A 27,207-nucleotide genomic window follows, 5' to 3' on the forward strand; every position below is an offset into this window, starting at 1 on the left:
GCACTGGCCAGATCCAGTTGTTAGTCACCACAACACAAGACCAACATGTTTCAGAAGAGGTATTGCTTAGCTGAGACTTCTTGTCTAAATCATACATCCCTAGTTACCAAAGTCGATATTAGTAGGGCCACATTTTTCCCTTTTCTCTGGTGAATAAGCCACAGTATTATGTTTGTTGACCAATAAAGCATTTATGAAATGTGGAATCAAATTTTCTTTGATCTTATATACATCAGAAATTAAATGTACATGTAAATGTACATCAAGCACATCAAGTACAGCAAGTACTGTAAGCACAGCAGCGCAGAAAGCATTTAAGCACCAACATCAGTGCGGAGCCAGAAGAGCAAAGCATCAGAAATTTAATGTACATGTAAATGTACATCAAGCACAGCAAGTACTGTAAGCACAGCAGTGCAGCAAGCATTTAAGCATCAACAGCAGTGCGGAGCCGGAAGAGCAAAACAGAGCTTAATTCTAATGTAGTTTATAGTTAGCCAATGTGGAGCCAGAAGAGCAAAAAGAGCAGAAATAGAATGTACATGAAGAAGAGATAGGTTCAGAAGTACTTATGGATGAAATCAAAACAAGCCGCTTTAGCGCAATGCAGAGCAAAAGATTAGAACAATGCAGGAATCAACACAATTTTTATACTCATCCAACATGGGGTTCGAACCCACAACCAGAACGGCTCGGGATTAATAACACATGGTTTAGCAGACTGCGCCACTCAGAGGACGTACAATCACAAACTGCAGATGAGAGACTTCAGTGTAAGAATGAGCACACAAAAGCAAAATAACCAGATTAGCATGCTAAGCTAGCTTAATGCTAATGTAGCTTATGGCTTATGACGTGGTACATCCAATCCTGGAAAAATAGATACCCTCGGATTCGACATGACGCAAGGAATCGATAGACACCAGTTTTCTGATTTTGTGACAAACTGTTCACAAGTTACAGCCTCTGAACCAATTTTGGGTCGACCTTGTTAAATTTGCGACATCATAACTTTTTTTTTCCAGTATAGCAAAAAAATCGGGGACAGTACTTCTATGCGGTTCGGTCCGAAGATCATTTGAGCAAATTTTGGACAATTTTGGACAAATTTTGAAGGAGGAGTAGCGAAAAAACTGTTTTACATTCGCTCCAATATGGCGGCCAGTCACATTGTTGAAAAATAACATATGAGATATCGTTGAAATCGGCATAAGCCAAGGAATATATTGACATAAAGAAATCAAATTTCAAGCAATGTTAGCAAAAGTTATAAGTGTTTTTTCCAAAAATAATGATATCTCTGGAACACTAGGTGGCGCTGTGATCAAACTTCTCAGGTACCTTCGGGCCATGCTAATGATGATCCATACCAAATTTGGTGAAGAAATTTCAAATAGTTTAAAAGATATGGCAAATTATGACAAAATTCAAAATGGCGGACACGTGGTACATCCCATCATGGCAAAATCGATATCCACGGATTCGGCATGACCCAAGGAATCCATAGATACCGCATTTATGATTTTCTGACAAACTGTTCAAAAGTTATTGTCAAAATATAAATTTTTCATATCTCATGACCCGTAGGTGGCGCTGTTCCCAACTTTGGCATGGAACCTCAGATCATGCTTCCGATGAAGTGTACCAATTTTTGTTTCGATTGATCAAATTTTGGCCGAGATACAGCCTCTTAGCCAATTTTGGGTCGACCTCTTTAACTTTGCGACATCATAACCTTTTTTTTTCTAGTATAGCAAAAAAATCGGGGACATTACTTCTATGAGGGCTCGGTCTGAAGATCATTTGAGCACATGTTTGGACAAAATTGGACAAAATTTGAAGGAGGAGTAGCGAAAAAACTGAATACTGTAATTTTCAAAATGGCTACTACTGTAATGGGCGGAGTCTTAATGTAAGATATTGATTGTGATCAGCATGATGAGAGCATGATGAGATGTGATTCATGTCTCTAGATCAAAGGGTTCAAAAGTTATAACCATTTTAATGTTGAATTTTTGAACTGGTGGTGGCGCTATAGAGTTGGTCCTAGAGGGTCAAAAATTGGTCCAATTACTATTCATTACCATCATTAGAAGTGTACCAAATTTCATCATTTTCCTATGTTCCGTTGATAGGGCTACCATTGACTCCCATTCGGGAAAAATAATAATAAGAAAACTAACAGATACAATAGGTGCCTCAGCCCCTTCGGAGCTTGGCCCCTAATAATACAACTTTTCAGACCACACAAAAATTGTCATAAGTTGAAATCAAGCTGCCAAATTACTTGTTTTCTACTTCCTCCACATTGTGACATTAGACTCTAGTAGATATTTTCATCTGACCAACTCCACAACAACACATCAACGCCTACTTTACCATTTCATTTTGATAAACTGCCCAGCAGTGGAGAACAATGACATGACAAGAAAGAGAGAGCCGGTCAACCAAGACCAGAGAGCTACTCATGTAAAGTGTACTGCAAGTTTTAAACTAGTTCAATATTAAGATGTTAGGGAAGATCTTAACAGTCTTCTGAAGGACTCCAGCATTAGGAACAAATGGATGGTTTATTATTAAACAATGTCTAGGATCATGCTGGAAGATTATGTTTGTTCTGACCATTTCACTACAGACTTGATTTTGTAATCAGACACAATTTAATGCAGAGTTTGCAAAGAACCTTTATTGAAATATAGAGCAATGCCAACTCTATTGGATCTGACAGCAGCACATCGCAAAGCGCAAGTAAACAATTTCATAAAACAAATGTAAACAAATTCATAATGCTTTGCCTGTAAATGACAGTTTTATATTTATGGATAATGTTTTTAACTCAAGTGCAATATTGGAGGCACTGATACTTTTTCCTATTAAATGACCTTAGCCAATCATAACAGTGGCCATTTACTGACAAGCCTTAAAGAGATGTAGCACTTAAACCAAGTGTGTGTGACAAAAGGTGGAAATAATCTTTTTAAATATATGACTGTATTTAAAAGTTAACCTGAGTGAAAATATAAAAATAATTACAAACATCATGTCAAGACCACTTAAATCTACAGTATGTTCAAGTGCACAAACATGAAATATAAAATTGGTTGGTTTAATTACTTTTCTGCTCTCAGAATCAGTGTGTTTTGGCTCAATATTAATGTAAATGCAGTCAGTTCCGTCTCAAGTGAATGTAAACAGTATAGGAACAAAAACAAATCTGTCTCTGGATCTGTCTTACAGTATAAATGCAGCCAAGATCTTCAGCTAAAACAACAGAAATTAAGCTTACATCACTAATGGATCTGACATAAATGTATTTCAAATTAATCTAAATTAACAACATTATTTATTAATGCATATAAATGACAACATTAAAATTAACTGAATCAAACTATGAGTGGAAAATAATTGAAATATGAAAATGATCTACTGACACTGATCTACTGAAACAGCTTGTCAAATATAATCTGATACAATATGTGATCAGCAGGAGACAGAAGAGTATTTCATCCTCTGAAGTTTGTGGTGAGAATCAGCATGTCAGTCCTGAACACTCTGTCAGGTTTATTTTGTGATAATGACCAGATGACTGTACATTATCTCTTACAATTTAAATTATGCAAGACTAGTTAATAATACTCCAAAAACTTTTATGTAATTTGTTCAGGTCAAAGTTCACACTGTATGAAGTATGTTTACAAAATATATTTGTCAAAGTAAGCCTAAATTAAAATTTGTCTCATATATTTTTTAAGACTGTGACGAATTTTAGGATATATATACGATTTTGCAGGTTTTCCCACTTACAAAGCATGTAGAAGTCTGTAATTTTTATCATAGGTACTCTTCAACTGTGAGAGACGGAATCTAAAACAAAAATCCAGAAAATCACATTGTATGATTTTTAAGTAATTAATTTGCATTTTATTACATGACATAATTATTTGATACATCAGGAAGGCAGAACTTAATATTTGGTACAGAAACCTTTGTTTGCAATTACAGAGATCATACGTTTCCTGTAGTTCTTGACCAGGTTTGCACACACTGCAGCAGGGATTTTGGCCCACTCCTCCATACAGACCTTCTCCAGATCCTTCAGGTTTCGGGGCTGTCGCTGGGCAATATGGACTTTCAGCTCCCTCCAAAGATTTTCTATTGGGTTTAGGTCTGGAGACTGGCTAGGCCACTCCAGGACCTTGAGATGCTTCTTACGGAGCCACTCCTTAGTTGCCCTGGCTGTGTGTTTCGGGTCGTTGTCATGCTGGAAGACCCAGCCACGACCCATCTTCAATGCTCTTACTGAGGGAAGGAGGTTGTTGGCCAAGATCTCGCAATACATGGCCCCATCCATCCTCCCCTCAATACGGTGCAGTCTTCCTGTCTCCTTTGCAGAAAAGCATCCCCAAAGAATGATGTTTCCACCTCCATGCTTCATGGTTGGGATGGTGTTCTTGGGGTTATACTCATCCTTCTTCTTCCTCCAAACACGGCGAGTGGAGTTTAGACCAAAAAGCTCTATATTTGTCTCATCAGACCACATGAACTTCTCCCATTCCTCCTCTGGATCATCCAGATGGTCATTGGCAAACTTCAGATGGGCCTGGACATGCGCTGGCTTGAGCAGGGGGACCTTGCGTGCGCTTCAGGATTTTAATCCATGACGGAGTAGTGTGTTACTAATGGTTTTCTTTGAGACTGTGGTCCCAGCTCTCTTCAGGTCATTGACCAGGTCCTGCCGTGTAGTTCTGGGCTGATCCCTCACCTTCCTCATGATCATTGATGCCCCACGAGGTGAGATCTTGCATGGTGCCCCAGACCGAGGGAGATTGACCGTCATCTTGAACTTCTTCCATTTTCTAATAATTGCGCCAACAGTTGTTGCCTTCTCACCAAGCTGCTTGCCTATTGTCCTGTAGCCCATCCCAGCCTTGTGCAGGTCTACAATTTTATCCCTGATGTCCTTACACAGCTCTCTGGTCTTGGCCATTGTGGAGAGGTTGGAGTCTGTTTGATTGAGTGTGTGGACAGGTGTCTTTTATACAGGTAATGAGTTCAAACAGGTGCAGTTAATACAGGTAATGAGTGGAGAACAGGAGGGCTTCTTAAAGGTTGCATCAGCGATTTCAGGCCCAAAAAAGGCCCAAACATAAATTATCACATTCATCTAATCTTTCCTAACGATCCGCTAGCTGCCCACCCCATAAGCAGGCCGTCAAAAAAACGCGTCTCTGTAGGCAGCCTAGGCTCTGAGATCTGCACACAAAAACAACTGGTTTCACCAACCACTCAAAAGCAAAATAAATAGTGTTCCAACCAATCACCGACAGGGGGTGGGTGTTGTGAGGTTTTGCGCTCGTGCTCGGCTGCACGCGAAGTCGGAGCTGAAGAAGAAGCCAGCGTCTATCAATGAACAAGAGAAATTGAACATGGCTGAGTCAATCCCCAAGAGGAGGAGGAGGATTAGGGCGAGGGAATAACATTGTGTTTATTCCAAGACACGAATAGTTCGGCTATTGCTATTGCTGCTATACTCAACATCAGCTGTGGTAGGCTGTAGCTCTTGGGAAGCAGCCCGACCTCTCCCTCTCCCTCTCCCTCTTCCTCTCCCTCGTACAGAACTGTACTAGGTAAATAAATGATAATAGGCAACGTTATGACACCTTGCTAGTAACCATTTATATTTCAAATGACTATTCTGTCGCTTTAAGAAATGCGCGTGCATGATCGTTTTTTTCTTGATGCACGAAACGGGAGGGAGGGGCGAGCTAACTTGGTTTGTTTGGGATCTCGCTTCAAACACAAACAGAAGTGACGTCACCCACAATCGCTGATACAACCTTTAAAGAAAAACTAACAGGTCTGTGAGAGCCGGAATTCTTACTGGTTGGTAGGTGATCAAATACTTATGTCATGCAATAAAATACAAATTAATTATTTAAAAATCATACAATGTGATTTTCTGGATTTTTGTTTTAGATTCCATCTCTCACAGTTGAAGTGTACCTATGATAAAAATTACAGACCTCTACATGCGTTGTAAGTAGGAAAACCTGCAAAATCGGCAGTGTATCAAATACTTGTTCTCCCCACTGTATATATATATATTTCATATTTAGGTCACAACTGTCCTTTGTGAACAAAATCTGCAGTTAAAGGGCTATTTAAACCCACTGTAATGCTTGAATGTGAACATGTCCACATCACCGTCTCAATGGGGTAGGTTTTAGGTAACCCCCTCCCCCATAAAATAATATTACATTAAAATAACGCAAATTAATGCCCATGCATCTTTCCTGCTGCCCCAGTTGTTCAAATGATATAAAACTAGCATGTTTGCATAGCGTTCATTTTAAAATGTTATGCATTTAGCCCTATGTGAAGTCTGTTTTATTTAGTCTTTGTCAACACGCATTTTGTTTTTCCTCATTTTTAAATACATTTTGTTTGTTTTTCCTCATTTGTTTGCACACATGAAGTAGCCTATATCAGTGACCTACATTGATTATTTAATATATTTAATGTTTTGATAGTTAATGAAAAGTAAAAATAAAACGTTAATTTTCTTACTTGTAGATCAATACATATGTATCTGCATTCACTAATCTTCCATTCTGACTAGTGCTGGCTACGTGAAAATTCATTGTGATGTCAGACCCAGTCTATGAAGTTATTTTTGGTGCAAATCAACTGAGAACCTGTGACAGTGGAATTTGTATTTGTAGAGAATAGCCACACATGTGTATCAGTAAATTTGAAGTCACAGAGAAAAATGTTTTAAGAGTTGCAAACTTATAGATTTTTTTTCTCTCCCACAAACACAACACAACACAACACAACACAACAGTTACACCTTCTCAAATTCTTCATTGCAGGTGGACAAATCCTATTCTACAAATAAGAGCACTTCGACTCGTCGCGCAGTAAAAAGTCACGTTGGTTCTAATGACAGAAGTGAGAGGGAGAGGGGGAGAGGATTTTTCAGGAGTGATGATATTACTGCGCCGAGTCGAAGTGCTCCCAAGTGCTATTCCGCCATACATTATAGTTATCCTTTTTACCCGCTTAGAAAAGCGCCACGTTTTATTTCACCATACTTGGTCGTGTAACTACTCGTGTAACTGTATTTAAATAGGGAAAACGTGGAGGTGTTTGGTAGCTTCTAGCTTCATCTCTGTTTGGATCCTAATGAATGAACTGGGCTAAGCTAAGTGCTATCAAAGTGTCGCCGCGCGCCAGAGCGATTGAGTGCACACACTGAGACGAGAGAGGTATGTATCAACTCGTCTTAGTTAAGGGAATAACATAGTTTAATATGAAAAAACGGTGGAGTGTTCCTTTAACTAATGTTAACAAAGATGAACAAATACAGTAACAAATGTATTGCTCATTGTTAGTTCATGTTAGTTGTTAGTTCATGTTAGTTCATGTCACTAATGTTAACAAATTAAACCTTATTGTAAAGTGTTACCCAAAAATTAATATAAATTATAAAGTATACAAGTATATACAATTGCAAAATAAACATTGATCAATTAGTACATTTTTACTTTTAATACTTAAGTCAAGTACTTCAAAAAATGAAGTACTTTTGTAATTGTACTCCAGTAAAATTGAAAAAGAGTACTTAATATTTTACTGGATAAATATTTTAATAAGAGTATCTGTACTTTTACTCAAGTACTTGATAAGTATACTTCGTCCACCACTGGTAATGAATAGTAATCTGACCAACTTTTTTACGGAGTGCCTATTTACACTAAATGCAAATAGCCCGCCTTGTTGGCAGAGGCTATTTACACTAACTCCGCCCACTGACATCTGGTTGGGCCAGACAAAATTACGTAAGATGCTGCAGTGCGAACAGTAGCAGTAGGGTAGGTGTAATGCGCGAGGCAGAAAGCTGACGCAAATCGACCTGTGGTCGAATCCGCCTTTTGCTGAACTCGCTCTACACCAGGGGTCTCCAACACGTTGCTCGCGAGCTACCAGTAGCTCGCCAAGGGCTGTTCACATATCGCGTCTTTTGTGCGCTCAAGTTCGTTATTTCAAATAATTGAAGCGATGCGCTCATTTTTTCCAGGCGCAGCGAGTCAACATGAAGGATGGGAGTGTACCCAAACACTACGGTGTTACTACACATACTGTTTTTTTCTTCTCCGTAAATAAATCTGGTAGCTGAGCTTAGCAACAGCAAGCGTTTTTCGGTGATGGAAATCTATAAGCTATTAAAACTTCTTTGTCGTTGTAGAGAGTGCACGGTGTGGAACCTTGCATAGCAACGACAGACGCCACAGGAAAATCAGACCGAATTTTACTATTAATAATAAAAGATAAGCTAATGTGCATTGTAAATGTCAGTAATTTATCTTTTTTGACTCATTATTTTTATAAAAATGATTTAAAGGCTGAAATATGCAAGGTTTATCTTTCTATAAAAACTTTTTTTGTCAAAACTTTATTTGAACTTGTACATGTTAGATAACATGTTGCAAGACACTCCTTTAAAATCTGGCCATCATTTTTAATGTTATTATTTTAATGTTGATGCTAAGTTTATTTGTTATTTGCTGGTTTTCGACATAAAACTTGGTGAATTGATTTTATTAGTATTAGTACTTTTTGAACAGGATTCTGTGATAACCATGATCATTTTGGTCACTATAATCATGAAATGAAATTTTCAGGCCATTTCATCTCTAGTTATCATGCACTATAAAATCAACTATAATTATGTGTTTTTACAGTATAATATACAAAGTACAATTTTCTATACTTTTTTTTAAATCTCTGATTCTGTTCTTTTGAAAGACATAGGCCTACAAAAACTATTTTAGGTCTAAAACAGTTTGGATAGTTGTTAATATGAGAGTTATGAGACATTATTTAAGAGTATTGTATTACATGAGTAGCTCTCGTCCACTTTCATTTTTAAAAAGTAGCTCTCAAATGAAAAAAGGTTGGAGACCCCTGCTCTACACCCTTTTCCCATCGCATATCAGACTGAAACGCCATTTATTTTCAATAAAAATGAAGAAAATATTCTAGTGGAAATAAAGTGTCTAACGTGGGTTTATCGGTTAGGGTTAAGGGTAGATGTACAGTATGAAGGGCTTTATTGTCCCAATAAGGCAGAATCTATTTAATAATATTAATTCATTTAATAATTTACACTCTTTATCATTATTGCATACAGTTTAATGCACAACAACACTCAGGTGCAAATAGTATATGCCACTATTTTTTAAGTATAAATAGCATCTAACTACTATTTACACTTATCGCAAAGAAAAAAACTGCTATTTTACTTACTGTAGTGTAAATATAATCTATTGCTATTTGTGCTATTTGTAATTTGTTTATTTTACACTTAGTGCAAATAGCTGCTGCCTTTTTTTTAAATTCATCTTTGTGCAAAAGTTGTTGTGAACTTAATGTCGACCCAAATTTTGTTCATAGGCTGTATCAGCCAAACTTTGATCAATCAATATGAAACTCAGTAGGCTTAAACACCATGATCTGAGGGTCCATGCCAAAGTTGGGCCATCTACGGGTCATGAGATATGAAAAATGGGTATTTTTTCTCATAACTTTAGAACAGTTTGTCAGAAAATTAGGATACTGGTGCCTATGGATTCCTTGTGTCACAATGATTTTGACAGGATCAGACCAACCAAAATCTTAAAACAGATTTGACATATTGACACAAAATTTGGTAGGGCTCATTGACAGCATGTCCTGAAGGCATCTGAGAAGTTTGAACACAGCACCACCTAGTGTTCCAGAGATATAAAGTTTTTTGCAATAATTTTTTCTTTGTGTCATAACATTCCTTGGTTTATGTCGATATGTCATTTTTCATTTTCCATCATTTTGTTTCTCCGCCATATTGAGTAAATTAAAAAGTTTTTTTCACTACTCCTTCAAATCTTGTCCAATTTTGTCCAGCTTGGATGATCTTTGGACCGAGGCGCACAGAAATGACTGAACAGATTTTTGATATTCACTACCATTCCTGAGAAATACCTCTCCAAATTTGACTGTACCTGTGTGTATGCTAGTTAGCTTAACATGCTAACCATATAATTCTAACCATTCAATGTGGCTCTTCAACTATCAGGTTAACCGTAAGCTATGTTAACAGTTAACATGCTAAGTAATGCTTTGGTCTGCTCATTCTTTCCTTGAAAGCTCTCCTCAGCAGCCTGGGGAATGTGCGTCAACTGAGTGGCACAACTTGTTAAGCCACAAGCCCCGAACCTTTCAGGTCAGGGGTTTCGAATCCTGTGTGGCACATGCCCAGACCACAAAAGATGCTGTGGCCAGAAATGGTACAAGAAGATGCTTCTGTAACAGACATTGCTTCTTTGAAGAGAAGCAATGTCTGAGAATGGTCTAATCTGAACGTATTAAATATAACATGCGGTGAAATTATATACAAAAATCTTAATAGCATTTTGTGTTTTGAGATTCACATTGTAGAGCCTTTTACTGTTCTTAAATTTTCTCTTGTGGCCTATACGTATAGTGAAAAAAACGAGAAGAGACGTATTTTGTGTTTAACAAGTTATTTTTTAAATGGGGAATAAGCTAATCTAATATATTTTACTATCATCGCAGCGCATCAGTTATGTGGTGATGTGCTATGAAATTATTGCGGGGCAAATTAATTGTAGGTAGTATTTAATAATACTATTTAATAATAAAATTAGCATAATAATAATCATTCAGATCATCGCAGGAGGGGTGACGCCGGGCCTCACACTGTTTTTGGAAATGAAAATCACATTTATTTCTCAAAATGTTTTGGTTATACAGCAGCTTACAGTAGCGACTCAAATACTTTCTGTAAAGTAGGATGTACGCAAATTAATCTCACCTGAGCTGTGAGATGTAGGGCAGACACTGGAGGAATCCCCTCACTTCACTCTCTTCATCTGTCCAGTCTATCAGCTCTACTGGTTTCTTCTCTGTTTGGAGTTTCAGCACTTCTAGGAGGATTGAGCTCTTTCTCTCTGAGAGCTTTATAGACCAGACTATTGATGACAATGGAATCAGATGCAGAAAGATCAGCAACAAGAAATGGTTAAAAAAAATTAAAAAATGTGATAACTATATTGATTTAAAAGTGTCACTCATGTCTCACCGTCAACCGGTACTGGTGTTTCCTCACTAGGTTTGCTGGTGACGTCCTCATAGACAGCAGAGACTCTGACTCTATAGCAGGTGCTGTGAGGAACAGTTAATGTACATTCACACTGAGGTCCTTGTGTTAGTACTGATGACCAGCCCTCCAGTCCTGCTTCTTTATACTCAACCATATACCACAGCACTGGACAATCTTCATCAGCTTCAGCCCTCAGCCAGGTGACTCTGAGAGTGTTTCTGTTCAGTTTATTCACTAAGGGTTTCCCAGGAGTTGCTGCAAGAGCTGTATGAAAGTTCATAATCTTGCTAAAGTTACTCATACAGCCCTTCTCAATAACCAAATACCTCAGCTGAAATTGTTTGCCTGATGTAAGTCCTGAAATACTGAAGGTTTCCTCAACAGATTTGGCATCAAAAAAGATCTGTTTCCAAGTGTTGTTGTTCATTCCATCATCACCCAGAGCTCTGTACTCCACCAAATACCTCTCAATGCTTCTGTTTTGTGTATTATTCATTTTTAGGGATATGCTACAGTGTTTTATGTGAGATATTTGGATAAGATTTGGCTTTGTCTGAAGTTTCATATTTCGGCTCATAATTGTTCCAGCATGGTAGAACTGCACACAGTATTCTGGAAAACCATTATCAGGTACAAATGCAGCAATGAACTTAGTTTGCTTTGTATCTTCATTTGTGTCTTTGGCAGCAATGAATACTTTTAAGTCAGAAAGTGCTTTCTGACTTACACAAACATGCTTTAATGACGGCACTGAATCTTCTAGCTTTATGCAATCAGGCATGGTCAATGTGCACTCTTTCTTTAATTGAATGTGCTGCTTCAGAGCTGCGAGAAAATCTTCAGCCTCCATTGATGAAAGAGTGAAGCAGAACACACTGCTTATCCAAGGATCATTAATGACATGCTGAAGCTCCTCCTGTGATTTCACAATAGTAATGTTCACAGCTCTGCACTCATTTAAAACTGCCAGCTCAGTTTTCTTCTTTTCAAGCCAATGATGTGTGTTCTCTGGATTGAATGGAGACTGAACACAGTTACTGATGAGTTCTTGTAAACTCTTCTCTCCTTCACCTTCCTTGACATTTATGGATTTAATAATCTCAGCAGCTTTTCTCTGAAACTCTGTCATGTACTCCTGTAGAAATTCTGAAAAGTTTTGCAATTTTTCTTCCAAAGCAGGAAACCAAGTAATCACAGTCAGATTATCATAGTCTGTTATCATGTCCTGACACACCCTGGTCTGTTTTCTCAGATGTTCCAGAATATTCTCAGCTTGTTGCATCAAGTTTTCACTGACTCCACTCAGAGCAGCACTCACTGAGCTCTTGTCCAGTTTCTTCAGAGGGTACAGCCAGACCTTCAGAGGAACTGCTCTCTCGCCTTTAGATCCAAGCAGTGTCGGCAGAGAACCGTAGATCTCCACAGCCTTATCAAAAGACACTGGACTCTTCCAATCACCCACATCAATGTACAGACTGCAGTCATATAAAATGCTGTTTGCCTTTTCAGTTTCATTAAGACTTGAGAACACATCTCTTGCACTGAGGGTGGTGGTAAGCTTCTTGATAACATTTTCCATTTCTGTATTTTTCTCTGTGCTGATTCTCTCATTATCAAAAACAAAAAAAGCTTGGGCTCCATAGAACACAGCGATGATCACATGTGTTGCTGTGGTTGCATTAATCACTGAGGTAGGAGCTCCTTCCTGTAACAGTCTTTGGCTGATCATGTCTAGTCTGGAGGTGGTTTTATAGTGTAGTGTAAATCTGTCCTGATGTTGAGACTGAACTGGGTGATTCAGAAAGGCTGCAGCTCCATTTAGCTCCATCAGTCCACACAGAGCACTTACTCGCAACATAGGTGACATTTCAAATGCTTTGCATCTCTCTGGAAGGGAGTCATCTTCCAAAACCTTTTGATGTGTTTTCAGAAGGGGCCAAGATATTCTGTTACTTGTTACAGTATGGTTATCCCAAAGATTACCATCTGTAAACACATTCACAGCACATTCTACTTCAATTTGACTTATTTTAAAAAATATTCAGTCCGTCTACACATACAAGAAGCCTAAGAGGAGGGAGTATGGAATAGTTTTTAAAAAAAAAATCCTGAAGTCAAAGAACATAGCACTTTTATTTAGCAAATTTAATTAGTTGCATCTTTTACTAAAGGACAAAATAAGCATTTTTCCACCCAAGTAGCACTGTAAAATGTAGGATGGAAAAGGGAAAATAACATGAACATGTACTTACAACATTTGAGCTTTTAAAATGATATCTGTTTTAAAATAGTATTATAATATTATATATTATAATAAGCTAATAGTCAGGGTAAATGAGTAAGATAGACCAACCTGAAATAAATGATTCATTCCGATGGTCATACAACATTCCAAGATCCAAAGGACGACCAAGCGCCGTAATCTCAGTTACATCCATAGGCAAATCTTTGAGTAATGGAGGGGGGGGGGGGGGGAGGGGGGTGCACAGTATTATATTTAGATCACAGCTATTTTAGAAAAGCCCTTGAAAAACATTATTAAATAAGCAAACATACTGTATTTTGAACCATGATATATACAGAAAGATTAAAGCACATCTCTTTGACTGGATTACAAGACACCATAGTAAACATTACACCCTCTTTCCCAGTAATATTTCACAAACTATATGCTTAAACTCATAACAATAAACAAATGTAAAAACAAATAAAAAACTGTACAAACTTTTAAAATATAGCATGTTTTCTGGAATTTCCATATTGTGCGACCATTCACTGATTTCCACATAAGAAGCAAATCATAATATTCAGTAAAAAATAATTAATCTGAGGTAATGTCATGAAGTTGATTGTGATATCTGATAACGCATTTCATTTCAAATTATACTATTTACATTTACTCATTAGGAGATGCTTTTATCCAAAGTTACTTACAAACAGAAGCTATTTCTATTTATTACTTGAAAGGATGTCAAATATCAAGGTCGCTAAATCAAGTTACAGCTAAAGAGGAGGGCCAGTCATACCATTAGAGGAAAATCCACTGTAGAAGCACTTAGTGGGATTAAAATTTTCAGCCTTTTCATCCCTTGAAATCTAAGCAAAAAAAAAAAAAAAAAAAAAAAAGATATCTGAATATTGTCAGAAAACCTAGTAAAATGTTGTTGCTTGTGCTGCAAATATCTCTTTGAGGTAACCACCACATTCAGAAAATGTTCTCAACGCTCTGATTTCTTCATTTACCTCTTCGATGACTCTGACTTGAAGCTCTTTGATCTCCTTGATGTCCTTACTGTCTTGTATTGACATAGTAGCCTAAACAAAGTAGCATAAGTAGTTTAAGCTAATTTACAAAACAAACTTAGCAAATCAAGTTATGATAAAAATAAAATACACATTCAAAAGTCAATACAACTCCAAGGTCACCTGTGTAAACAAAAAAATTAAACACTCTCACTAATCAATGAAGAAGTGGTCTGCACTGCACAATAAATATATTATTCGCACTGTGTCTACGCTATGTTGATTCGGACGGGACTAGTTTAACATGGAGAGGTGGGGTACAGTAATAATTACTAGAGCTTCTCAGTGATTTTAGTCCCATCCGAATGTGCCATCTCAGTAATTGTTACGGACAATGTCAGTAAAGATTATGGCGACTTTTACCTCAGTAAAAAGGTCCGGAAAAATGACCTCAGGTAATACTAATCCCGTGCAAATAGACCCGCTGTAAATATGTACGTAAATATTTAGTCATTTCCTGTTTAAAAGTAGTTTTCCGCGGTTTTTCAAGTATGGAGATGCTTGAAAAAGCATTCAGTTGCGTTCTAGACACTGGGACAAGTCTGTGGCAAAATTCAAGTGTTTTCCACATTCAGATCAGAAAGAAGATCGAAAGCACTTGTTGGAGGCACGAAACATCTTTTAGCGTTAGGTAAGTGGCTATTACCAACACAATCCAATTAATTAATACATTGTTCGACCGGACATAACGGTATAAATATAGGTTATGTGTTTGCACACGTGATATCAGGAAGCAACGTAATACGCACATGACTACAGCAGGGTGACGGCGATGCGCAAATCGAGTTACTCCTCCCACTTCTGCTAGTTTTACTGAGATATCTTATCCCGTGCAAATTGGCCATTAATATTACAGACGTCCTGTGGTAAAATTACATTACTCCATCTACCCTTGTAAAGTTAATCCTGTCCGAATAGATCTTTGGATTGCAGAACACTGCATGAACAAACACAGTCATTCAGCTTGCATTAAACAACTCTGGTGATTTGATTTCTCAGAGCCTGTGGACATGTATCATGATGCTTCTTTTTGAGTATGAGGTGATGTTTCTTCAGCTGTTTTAATGTGCCACCATCCCAACGTCAGGCTGCTTAAACCTCAATTATTAGGAAAGCTTTGTCATTACTGATTGGCTTATGGACTCGGATTAGATATTGCTCTGATTGTTCATTGCATTCATGCCCTCAACAACCACGTCTGTGACTGGTTACAATCTAAAATGTTTTCAATAGAAACCGTTTACGTAGATAAAAGATCAAAATCAGAATGCAGTAATCCGCATGTTTGACGATTAGTTAATCAAGGACCTGTAACTGTAATCACAATTATTTTTAATTTAAATATGCAGCCCCTGTAGCTATTTATTTTGCCATACATTTCTATGTAATTTTACAATCACCTCCACCAGGTTGTGTCTCTGCAGTGCTGGTACTGTGTAGTGTTGTCTGATGTGCGTCTCACAGTAAGACACAGTGCAGGTCAAACAGGATTTAACAGCTTTGAGCTTCTTCTCAGTGCAGATATCACAGGGCACATCTTCAGGTCCAGCGTAACAGTGAGCAGGAAGAGCAGGACTAAATCCTGCCTTCTGGAGTTCCTCAATCAGTTTAGACAAAGCAACATTTACACTCAACACTGGACGACCTCTGAATCTCTTTCTGCACTGAGGACAAGCGTAACCTCCAGCTTGAGTTGGTTTGCTCCAGTAGATCTCAATGCAGTGTTTGCAGTAACTGTGTCCACAGGGGATGGAAACTGGATCCTTAAAGACCTCTGTGCACACTGGGCACTTGTAGTGATCCTCTGTTAGCAGAGTGGCTGGAAGTGTGCTGTGGAAACATCTCTGGTTATTACTTTCAACTGTAATGCAATGATTGTAGACACAGTATAAAAATTTGAAAAATTAAAAACCAGAAGAGATTGGTGTGCCTAAACCTTTAGAGTGTATAGTGCCTAAAATGTTATATCACAAAATGGGACGCTTTTAAAACAACATTGTAAATGCACAAGATATAGGCTATGCTATGAAAACAAGCACAGCAAGAAAGCTGACTTTAATCCCCCAAGAGAGTAAGTTCTCATACCTCTCTCCCATGTAACTTTGCGCTCCACTGTTGAACGCAATGGGTCTATCCATTGACTGTTCACTCTTTACAGACAGGAGTGAGGGTGCTGGAGAGGGTGCTTCATCTGGTCTCAGACTGTGAGAGTTAAAGCATAGTTGTTTGATTTGTTAATAGGACCACTAATGTAGACACAAGCTCATAGTGTTGTCATAAGTACAGTACTTCAGTACAAAGTTGATACTGAAAATGTATCTTTCTGCAGTACCGATTACAATTCAACACATACAATTACAATTCTTATACAGATTCAGATACAATTCTTTAAATTGACAGCTTCAGTGATTAAAAAGGAATGCTCTTTGCTCACGTTTTTGCTTATATCACACTCATATTTTGAATAACAGTTTTATTTTTCATGTTGCCAAGAGGATACATGTATAGCAAAATTTCAGGAGTGACAACCAAATTTCATTATTAGAGTTAATCTGTTAAATAATCATTTTGTGAGTTTCTATTTTCAAATAGTTAAATAAAACAGTTAAATCGTATAAAAGACAGTGTGTTAATCTTTTTTATACCATGGGCTGTTTAAATACTCGATTCTGATTGGCTGGAAGGTGTGCAGTAAAACCGTTTAATGCACAGGTAGTTCCAGTCAGTTTGATTACAGTTCAAAATTAATTACTACTATAAACATTGGTAACCATAGTAACACAGTTGAAAACGTTTATTTAGGTAGGCTAAATGGATGATTTTTGCATATCGTTTCATTTGTATGGTGAATATGGCAATTTTGAGAAATGGGCCCAGGCACAAGACGAAATAGAAGACTTGGAGAAGACGTTGAATGACAAAAAGCGGCACAAAGAATTAACAATAAATAAATGACATTATTAGTTCAAATAAAGATTGCCTTGTCACTGTCAGTGTTGCCTGTCATTCATAAATAATTTTAATAAATCCATTAAAGAATCATTAAGTTAGCTATATGCTTAAGCAACGAGGGGACTGTAGCTGCTAGACTTTAAAGAAGAGACGCACACAGGTCGCGCACGCATCTCTCTCTCTCTCTCTCTGTTCCTTCTCTTTCAGTTCTCTGTCTCTCTCTTTTAATAATGAATTTAAATAAATGTGATAATTCATTCAAATAAAAGCAATCCGATGGATTACAATTTATTACTTCGTAGAGGTAAAAATCCTTTAATGCACGGCTAGCCGTGGATTATCCCGCTTATACCTTGGTTATTTGCCAAGTTAAAAATAAGTTAAAGCTGTAACTGATGTTTACAGTGTCATTTTTTAACAGACGTGTAAAAATGACGGTTATTTCTTAAGTTAAGGCTCGTCAGTTCTTGCACTCCGACCGCTTTAAATAAAGTAGAGCCATCGGATTGCTTTTATTTGAATGAATTCACATTTAAATTCATTATTAAAAGAGAGAGACAGAGAACTGAAGGAGAAGGAACAGAGAGAGAGAGAGAGAGAGAGATGCGTGCGCGAGTTACCTGTGTGCGTCTCTTCTTTAAAGTCTATCAGCTAACGTCCCCTCGTTGCTTAAGAATATAGCTAACTTAATGATTCTTTAATGGATTTATTACAATTATTTATGAATGACAGGCAACACTGACAGTGACAAGGCAATCTTTATTTGAACTAATCATGTCATTTATTTGTTGTTAATTCTTTGTGCCGCTTTTTGTCATTCAACGTCTTCTCCAAGTCTTCTATTTCGTCTTGTGCCTGGGCCCATTTCTCAGAGTTGTCATATTCACCATACAAATTAAACGATATGAAAAATTCATCCATTTAGCCTACCTAAATAAACGTTTTCATATGCGTCTCTCACTCTGCTTGCAAGTGTATCTGTGTTACTATGGTTACCAATGTAGCGGATTAATTTCGAACTGTAATCAAACTGACTGGAACTACCTGTGCATTAAACGGTTTTACTGCACACCTTCCAGCCAATCAGAATCGAGTATTTAAACAGCCCATGGTATAAAATCCTTTAATGCATGGCTAGCCGTGGATTATCCCTTACTTATAAAATGACAAATGGTAGAGAATCATGACATTTTTGTGGTATTGGTAGCGAAGTACTGAATTTTTATATTGCAGCCACACTTCTTTGAATTGACAATCACATGCTTATCTGATCAAAGAATGCAAATTCTCATACCATTTAACTCTGTAAGGGTGATTTCTGTCTTTGAATGCAATCGGTCGATCCATTGATTGGTTGCTTTTTAAAGAGAAGTATGAAGTTACAGGAGATGCTGCCTCATCTGGTCTTAGACTGTCAGGATGAGACAGAAAATTCAACTTTAACAATGTAAAAGAGACATACAACATATGCAAGAAAAGGATAGTTGTATGTTTAATACAGTTTTTTTCATGCAACAAGCACACCATTTAAAACAAAGTAAATTACCCATAGGAACTAGGGGTTTCGTTGCTGAACGCAATTGGCCGATCCATTGACTGATCACTTTTCATAGAAAGGTGTGAGAGTGCTGGAGATGCTGCTTCATCTGGTCTCAGACTGTGAGAGTATAAATGAGGTTATAAACAACATCTCAATGACATACAAAACACACAAAATTACCAGTAATGCTCAGAATGACTACATGAAAACATGACTAAAATATATTTCAGGCCTGGATTGGTCTGGCTACTTGTTTTCGTCCACTGCTCTGCTCACTTTTATTCATTCATTTACTTATTATAATTTGACATTATTTCCTGCACAAGGCACCCAAATGATTTCCGAATTCGGCATTCGATAATCCATCTAAATAAATCGGATACTCTTGACTGCGGTGTCAGTTTGTTTGCAATTTAAGACCTTTGAAACATGCATTTTAATGCTAATAAAGTTTTTACATTAACAAATTTAAGACATTTTGGTCTGGTTTCACAGACGGGGTTTAGATTAAGCTAGAATTAGGTCTTAGTTTAATTAGGACAATTAAGTAGCTTTTATAAATGTGCCTTGTAATAAAACATTACTTATGTGCATCTACAATGGCACTGACATATTGTGCTCTTTGGTCTGTTTTAGAAATGTTCACAGCTTCATCGGAATGGTACGAAACTTGGTAACTTTTATGGCATTTGTAATGTGAACACACAAAAATTGAGGGCATGATTCGAGCAGGCTAAGTGGTCGTAAAAAAAATAGTCACACTTTTGCTCTTTACCATAGGAAATGAATGGGAAATCGACAAAAACACTAACATTTAGAGAATTTTTGTTGAACAATCTAAAAATCGGCCACGATGCAGAAAAAAAACTGCTCAGCAATGAAGGGCTGAAACTCTAAAACATCAAGAGTGCAAAACAGACACATCCACTCACACTTATATACACACACATCAATGAATTGGTGTGACTGTAATAGAACAAATATGCAAAATAAAATCAATAATTCATCCACAAGGAAGGGGTTGCAAGGAAGGGGTTACACTCAAAACAGATCCACTCACTCACACACACACACACACACACACACACACACAATATTATACATACAAATGAACTGGTAGGGCTATTTATTACCATACAGCAAAAATGAGTCAGAAGACTGAAATAAGAGGTTGAAATGAGATCAGATCCAGATGGATTAAGCTGTGATAAAGCATTCCTGATTTTTTTTTGTAACATTTTTATTGAATTTTAATGTTACGTGTAACAAAATGCTTTCTCTGTATTCAGGTTTGACTGTCGTAATAATAATGCAAAAACATGTACACTTCAAATCAAAATGAATAAAATAAAAAATTATAAACCTTGACAAAAAGTATTATTTGAGAATAAAATAAAAAAATAAAACATTCAAATCCACATCTTAAAAGTTAGTAATTTTGTCCAAATACTACTAGATAATTCATAAGCCTCTACATAGAGAGGTATAAAGGCATCTAGTGGTAACACCATGAAATAACATGTTTTATTTTATATTCTATCAACAGATGGCGCTTATCTGCCTACAGATATTTTTTAGAAAAAAATAATTGCTGTATTATTTTCAATGGCAAAAATTGACCATAATTAATGATAAATATGAATAAGTACCATCAAATATATATATATACATATATATATATATATATATATATATATATATATATATATATATATATATATATTAGTGAACAAAAATAAATTACATTGGTTTTACTGGGGGTAGGAAGTTTCATTTTCAGGTGTCCGGTCACTTTTGACAGCGAAGATAGCAAGTGTGACTCCTAAATGAGGAGCACCAGAGGGTTAAGATATGTCAGTGCAAGTTGCTTTCAACAAACATGCATTTTAGTCTGGGACTAGGCTTAAGCCCTGTCTGTGAAACCGGGAGTTTAAGACTTAAGAATCCGCAGACAGCCTATAAAAGTAAAAAATTTCGGTTATATATAATTTATAAGTTTGTAAGAAAATGTTGATATTGCGATATTATGTTTGGTAATACCTTATTGATTTTCTAAAACACTGGGCACTTGGGAGCACTTCGACTCGGCGCAGTAAAAAGTCACGTTGGTTCTAATGACAGAAGTGAGAGGGAGAGGGGGAGAGGATTTTTCAGGAGTGATGATATTACTGCGCCGAGTCGAAGTGCTCCCAAGTGCTATTCCGCCATACATTATAGTTATCCCTTTTACCCGCTTAGAAAAGAGCCACGTTTTATTTTGTGTCACCATACTTGGTCGTGTAACTACTCGTGTAACTGTATTTAAATAGGGAAAACGTGGAGGTGTTTGGTTGTTTCTAACTTCATCTCTGTTTGGATCCTAATGAATGAACTAGGTTAAGCTAAGTGCTATCAAAGTGTCGCCGTGCGCCAGAGCGATTGAGTGCGCGCACTGAGACGAGAGAGGTATGTATCAACTCGTCTTAGTTAAGGGAATAACATAGTTTAATATGAAAAAACGGTGAAGTATCCCTTTAAATCTGAGGTAGTAGACATATTTATTTTAATATCAACTATCTAAAAAGTGTGTATCATGACACCTACATGAATACTTTACAGTTGGTTGTATGACTGTAAGTCATAGTTTTGAACACTGGCTGGTTATGTACTTGCTAAAAAATGTATTTTGGAAAAATTTTAACCCCAAAAAAAAAACAGACTGCAGCTTTAATTAATTGTGTACATTGCGCAATCGGAGCCTTTATAAGCATGAGTGGTGCGCGAATCACCTTTGGCACGTTCACCGGCGCGCTCCAAAAGTGTGATAAGTTTGCGCGAGCCGTTGATAAAATGTACAACCCATTTGAATTCTATTGAGAAAGTAGTAAAACGCTGTGGAGAAAGTCAAACATGATCTAAAAACAGCCACTAAAAAGATTGATGAAACGAGGGGAAAACATCCTCCTGCAAGCTTTTTAAACGTCTCATGACCACCTTTACTATAATTTATCAAGTTCTATTGTTTTTATTGTGGTAGGCTACATTTTAACTGACTTGTTGTAGAATTTATAATAAATAATCTGTTAAGGGAATAGACTTTTAAAAAAGAAAGAAAAAGTTCAAATGTGAGCCATCAATGTTCTACCTGTAATGATATCCTTATTGTAACAAATGATATTAAACAATTACAAGATCTACTTTTTTATAAGGCCAAGTACAAGTTAGAATCAAGAGCTTTAAAGTATGGACCTTCTTGAATTATTGACTAAACAAATGGTTTTCCTCATGTGTAAAATGTGTTCTGCTAATATGACCACAAGTTAATTAATGCTAATTAATGCTAATTAATGACAGGAAACTAGCATGTTCAGTACAAGAACATTTTAAGCAATGATAATTTGACTTCCCATGGCACTTTGTTAACAAGTGATTGATACAACATGTGTGGGCCATTTTGCAAAATTAAAGCCTCAATAAATAAATAAATAAATAATAAATAAACCTCATGAGGGAGCATTTCCTGGTACCCCGTTAAACGGTTCACACTTTAACCCCCCAATGTTCAAACCCAAACTATAGCCTTGCAACCGAGGACGACAACCAGTTCCCCCATCTCAAACAAAAGTGAACAAAATAGAGTAAATCACCTTTTGAAAGTAACTTGATGCTTCAAATAAAGATTGTATCGATTACATTGTTACACCAGTAGGTGGAGACTAGTGACTGTTAAAAAATGTATTTGTCATTGAATCATTCATTCAAAAGATTTGTTCAAAAACGCTGATTCATCCAGTAATGAAACAAGTGACATCTTTATAACTGAGTCCTTGAATCATGCATTCAAACAGATTAAAAAAAATAATTAACAATTCATTCAAATTAATTAAAAATGTTTTTTTGTAAATAGACTGCAGCAACTAACATTATGCCAGAACCTCTAGTAAATTACTTTTTTGTTGTTGTTGTCTATTCAGAATTGTGGGAGAAATTGTAATCCTTTTTTTCTTTTTTTTTTCTTTTTTTGTGATTGTCAGTTTCCAGAATCTTGCAGCTCAATGAGTAAAATCAGCATCAACAGTTTCATGTGATGAAACGGGTTGTGAGAAGGAGAGGGAGAACAACTCATTAATATGATACTCTTTAAATTGGAGGCTGGGGAATTGAATTAGTAGTTTAAATTATTTCAGAGAATTCAATTAGAATAGAAAAACACGTTTAGGTAGCAACGTTTTAAAAAAAAAACTGTCTGTGTTTGCACAACTTTAAGCCAGTGGGTGGCGACAAGTGACTGTCTTCATGAGTGAACAATTGAACCATTAAATGAACAAGTTAGTCCAAAAACATTGATTAATTTAGGAAAGAAAAAGTAGGCTAGCTGAAACGGATCTTTGATGCTCATACTAATTGCTCATATATGCCTCTGGACACAGAATAATTGCATTGGCATTTGATTGAAATGTAACATCTATGCAAAATAATCATTGAATAATTTGTTTAAGGCCATTCCCGTTTCGAATACGTGATGCCCCCGAACTCCCCTAGCAAGATCACTTTTGGGATCTCGGTATTTATAAAACCCTGCATATGGCCCTGATGGTAACATCCTCAAAACATTTTTTTTATAAAATGATACATATCACATTTCAACCCTTTTGAACATTGTTTAAGAAAAACAATGTTTTATCCAAAAAGGTTTATCCAAATTATTTTGCATTTTAGAATGCACATCATCATCCCTTCCCTTAAAACTGGATTCACCTTTAAATGTTTAATAATTGTTGATTTTAAGTGCTAAACTGAAAGGCTGCCATCCAAAATATTCCTCAGTTTTCTTTAACCTGAGGACAAATGTATTTAAAAGGTTTCTAAAAACTGCTGGGTTGTGTTAACCCAATTTTGGGTCAAATATGGTCTCACCCAACGTTGGGTTAAAAATTCAATTTAAAAATGGACAAACCCAGCCGTTGGTTTACATTTTTAATTTAACCAATGCAATTTGTCCATTTTTAAATTGCATTTTTGTCCATTTTTGATTTTGTCCAAAATGCAACTTGTCCATTTTTAAATTGCATTTTTTAACCCAACGTTGGGTGAGACCATATTTGACCCAAAATTGGGTTAACACAACCCAGCAGTTTTTAGAGTGGTGACCTGTTCAATTCTATATGAATCACATATGCAGATTCCTAGACAATGTATCTTTAATTTTGCCAAAATCAAAGCAGAGATTCTGTTGAATAAACGTGTTTGTGCCACACACAATTAATAAATGTTGTTCATTGACCTTTCACGTGCCTGTCTTGATAATTAAGAAAATATTGTTTGGAGGAAACATGGAATTGGCCGGTTTAATGCTATTATAGATTATATAACATTTAATTTTTGAGTACATCTGAAAAATAATTAAAAGTAAAAAAAAATAAAAATAAAAAATAAATAAAAAAAACAGAGTCCCCCCAGTGAATCTTAGCCATTTCCAGCCCTGACAGTAGGGTTACTGGTGGAGCATTGACAATATTTGCGGTCCTTGCTGGAACTTATGGGATCCTTTAAGCACTTTGTATTCAGTTCAGAGGTTCTGGAGTCACCTATTCATTACCATGAGACCTCGAAGTGCTTTGGGGGAAATTAGAGGAACTTGAATGCTATAAAAGGGTTATTGGAAGATCTTTTAACATTTAAGTGGTTCCTGGAAGATCTCTTATGTTAAAGCCAGCATCTGGAGGAACCCAATGGTTCTGTGAGGCCAGAATAAGATTATTATTATACAGTATACATGCTTACATTTATTTAGCCTATTTTATTGATTAATTTAAACCTTAAACAACATCAATAAATAATAATATGAAGAAGAAGCAGGAGGAGAAAAGTTTTTTTCTGTCACAAAACTGCTGCTATCCCTCTGCTGTCATCACTTCAGTGATCCTCGCGCGCAACAAAGCTCAGCTGATCGTCATTGGATTTGAAAGTAACGGCTCCTCTCATCAAAGCTTCCGCCGTTTGTTCGGCTCTCCGTTACAATGTTTGTAAACTCGCCAAAGAAATATAAATAGAGTCTACTCACTATATATATGAAGAGTTCAGATGCAAAAGCCTCTAAGTGCCATCTGAAATTTTCTTCTAGAATGATCATTTTTATAAAGCTTGTATATTTAAGCTCAGTAATTTCACTTAAATGACAATTAATAGGTGATTTGCATTGCCATTTAAGTGAAATTACTTAAATATACGAGCTTGATCAAAATGATCATTCTAGAAGAAAATTTCAGATGGCACTTAGAGGCTTTTGCATCTGAACTCTTCATAATCAAACACATACATATATAAACTAAATTTATTATACATTACTAAGTTTTTACAGTGTTTACCACTCGTTTATTGCATAGTAGGCCTATGTGGAATGAAGGTTTTAGCCGCGATGCTAACTAATCTAATGAACAAATGGAAATCATTGACTTATTGTCTTAAATTGTTTTAGTCATTCAATTCAAAATTGAAATTTTCGACCACACACGAACTTGCTGATCGTGGATTCTTATTGAAATGACTGGAATTCACCAGTGAAAATTCACAGAACAACAGATCATTTTACTGCTCCTTAACTCTGTTGAAATGGAAAATGTTTTCTGCTTGTTGTGACATAAGGAATACTGTTTCCGGGTCAAAGCCTCTACCTCTACTTCCTCTATCTTGTTTCTAGTGAGAAAACTCAACAACCATTTATGAGCACTGTTGATTCAAGTCACACATTTAAGCTTTTCAAAAGCCATAGTGTACATTACAGTCTCCAGTCTAACGGCATCCCAGACTTCAACATTTTATGATTCAAAATAGCTGAATAACTAACCATCAGAGATTTCAGTATAGAGATAAAGGTTAGGATCATAATTTTCAAGAATATTACAGCACAATGAGTGCATATTAGCACTGTTTGTTTGTTTTAGACTTACATTATTAAAGGGTGCCTAGAGGATCTACAGACGCTTCCGCCGGTGTGACAAAGTGAAGAACCCCAAAAGGTTCCTCCAGGCACCTTTTATTTTTACAGTGTGGACTCGACAGTAATGCGACAACATGTAAGTAACTGTGTTAATTCTAATGTCTGATCTGTGACCAGTGATTTCTGATAGTGATTCATGTACAGTCAGATGTTCTTTGTCTATGTGCCAGTAAATCAAACCAGTGAGTGACTTAACGGTCAACTTCACATTGTTTCTCTTAGTAGCTTAGAGGTTTGCGGTGTGGCACCATGCAAAAGTATAAACAAGGCTTAACAGAAGAGGGTTTGCTGACTTACACATATGAAGAACCGATCATATTAGAGAAAATAATGTAATGAATGTTATGTCACCTTTGCCATGCACTTATAAAACGGTTGTTCTCTTTTGGTTGGGGGGGATGCTCTCTGAAATTGGTCTAAGATCGTCCTGGCAGAGATTAAAGCATATTCAAAGGCATTGTCTGGAGTCTGTCTGGTTACTGCTGTGCAGCAGGTTAGTGGAATACTAGAGACCTTTATTCCCAAGTGATAGTGTTCATAGGGGGCGAGGCGTCATCTGACTCAGAGCGAGGATTTTAGGCTTCCGGGGTTACCGATGCGTTCAGGTAGCTGTAATTCTTAAGCGTCTGAAACGGTCAGAGTAGGTATAGTCTTAGGCATTTTATGCAGTCACTATAGCTATAGTCTTAGGTGTCTTATGCGGTCAAAACATTAATCTTCGGCATCTGGTTTTTCATGTGGTCAGAGTAGCTATTCTTAGGCATCAGGGGTTACATTATATTGCATCTGCAGCAGCATTGTGAACTTTTGTGAAGATGTTTAGCCATTAACTTTTAAATGCATCATTACATTCAAATTGCAAACACATGAGGAGAGTCTCCGCATGAAAGACCCACAACTGTCAGATGAACGTGCAACTACATTTCTCTCCGAAACGGTAGGAAATTAAATTAGATTGAATGGAGGATTTTAACTGTGACGAGATGATTGACAGGGCAGTTTACAGTGACAGGATACACGCAACAGATCTGTCCGTTAAATATGACGAAGTAGTATGTCCCAAAGCTTGCCTACTCTTTTGCTACAAACTCAAAAGTATGTACTTTTTCTTCACAAAAAGAGTACACACTTTTAGGGCGTAGTATAAGTAGGCGAATTGGGACACATCATCAGTTCCTGGCAAGTTCAGCTCCAACCCTAATTAAACACACCTGATCCCACTAATCAAGGTCTAAAAGATTCATAGAAACTTCTAGGCAGGTGAGTTAG

General features: G+C 36.7%; 2 protein-coding genes across 2 annotated transcripts in view; one reads left to right on the forward strand and one right to left on the reverse strand.

Annotated features, from left to right (window-relative positions):
• LOC311091491 (uncharacterized protein) overlaps nucleotides 1-27,207 on the reverse strand; it is a 255,781-nt gene that overhangs the window by 225,864 nt on the left and 2,710 nt on the right. The window contains exons 6-14 of the mRNA XM_084127443.1: nucleotides 18,966-19,076; nucleotides 18,714-18,830; nucleotides 16,553-16,669; nucleotides 15,868-16,297; nucleotides 14,408-14,479; nucleotides 14,191-14,260; nucleotides 13,518-13,610; nucleotides 11,144-13,150; nucleotides 10,877-11,033 (exon numbers count right to left, since the gene is read on the reverse strand). Of these exons, the coding sequence (XP_083983569.1) occupies nucleotides 10,877-11,033; nucleotides 11,144-13,150; nucleotides 13,518-13,610; nucleotides 14,191-14,260; nucleotides 14,408-14,479; nucleotides 15,868-16,297; nucleotides 16,553-16,669; nucleotides 18,714-18,830; nucleotides 18,966-19,076 (3,174 nt within the window). The remainder of the gene's footprint in view (nucleotides 1-10,876; nucleotides 11,034-11,143; nucleotides 13,151-13,517; nucleotides 13,611-14,190; nucleotides 14,261-14,407; nucleotides 14,480-15,867; nucleotides 16,298-16,552; nucleotides 16,670-18,713; nucleotides 18,831-18,965; nucleotides 19,077-27,207) is intronic.
• LOC311091498 (EF-hand domain-containing protein D1-like) overlaps nucleotides 1-27,207 on the forward strand; it is a 103,291-nt gene that overhangs the window by 45,535 nt on the left and 30,549 nt on the right. The window lies entirely within an intron of this gene.

The sequence above is a fragment of the Abramis brama genome (genome assembly GCF_963993115.1).
Source record: "Abramis brama genome assembly, chromosome: 10".
In the NCBI taxonomy this organism is placed as follows: domain Eukaryota; kingdom Metazoa; phylum Chordata; class Actinopteri; order Cypriniformes; family Leuciscidae; genus Abramis; species Abramis brama.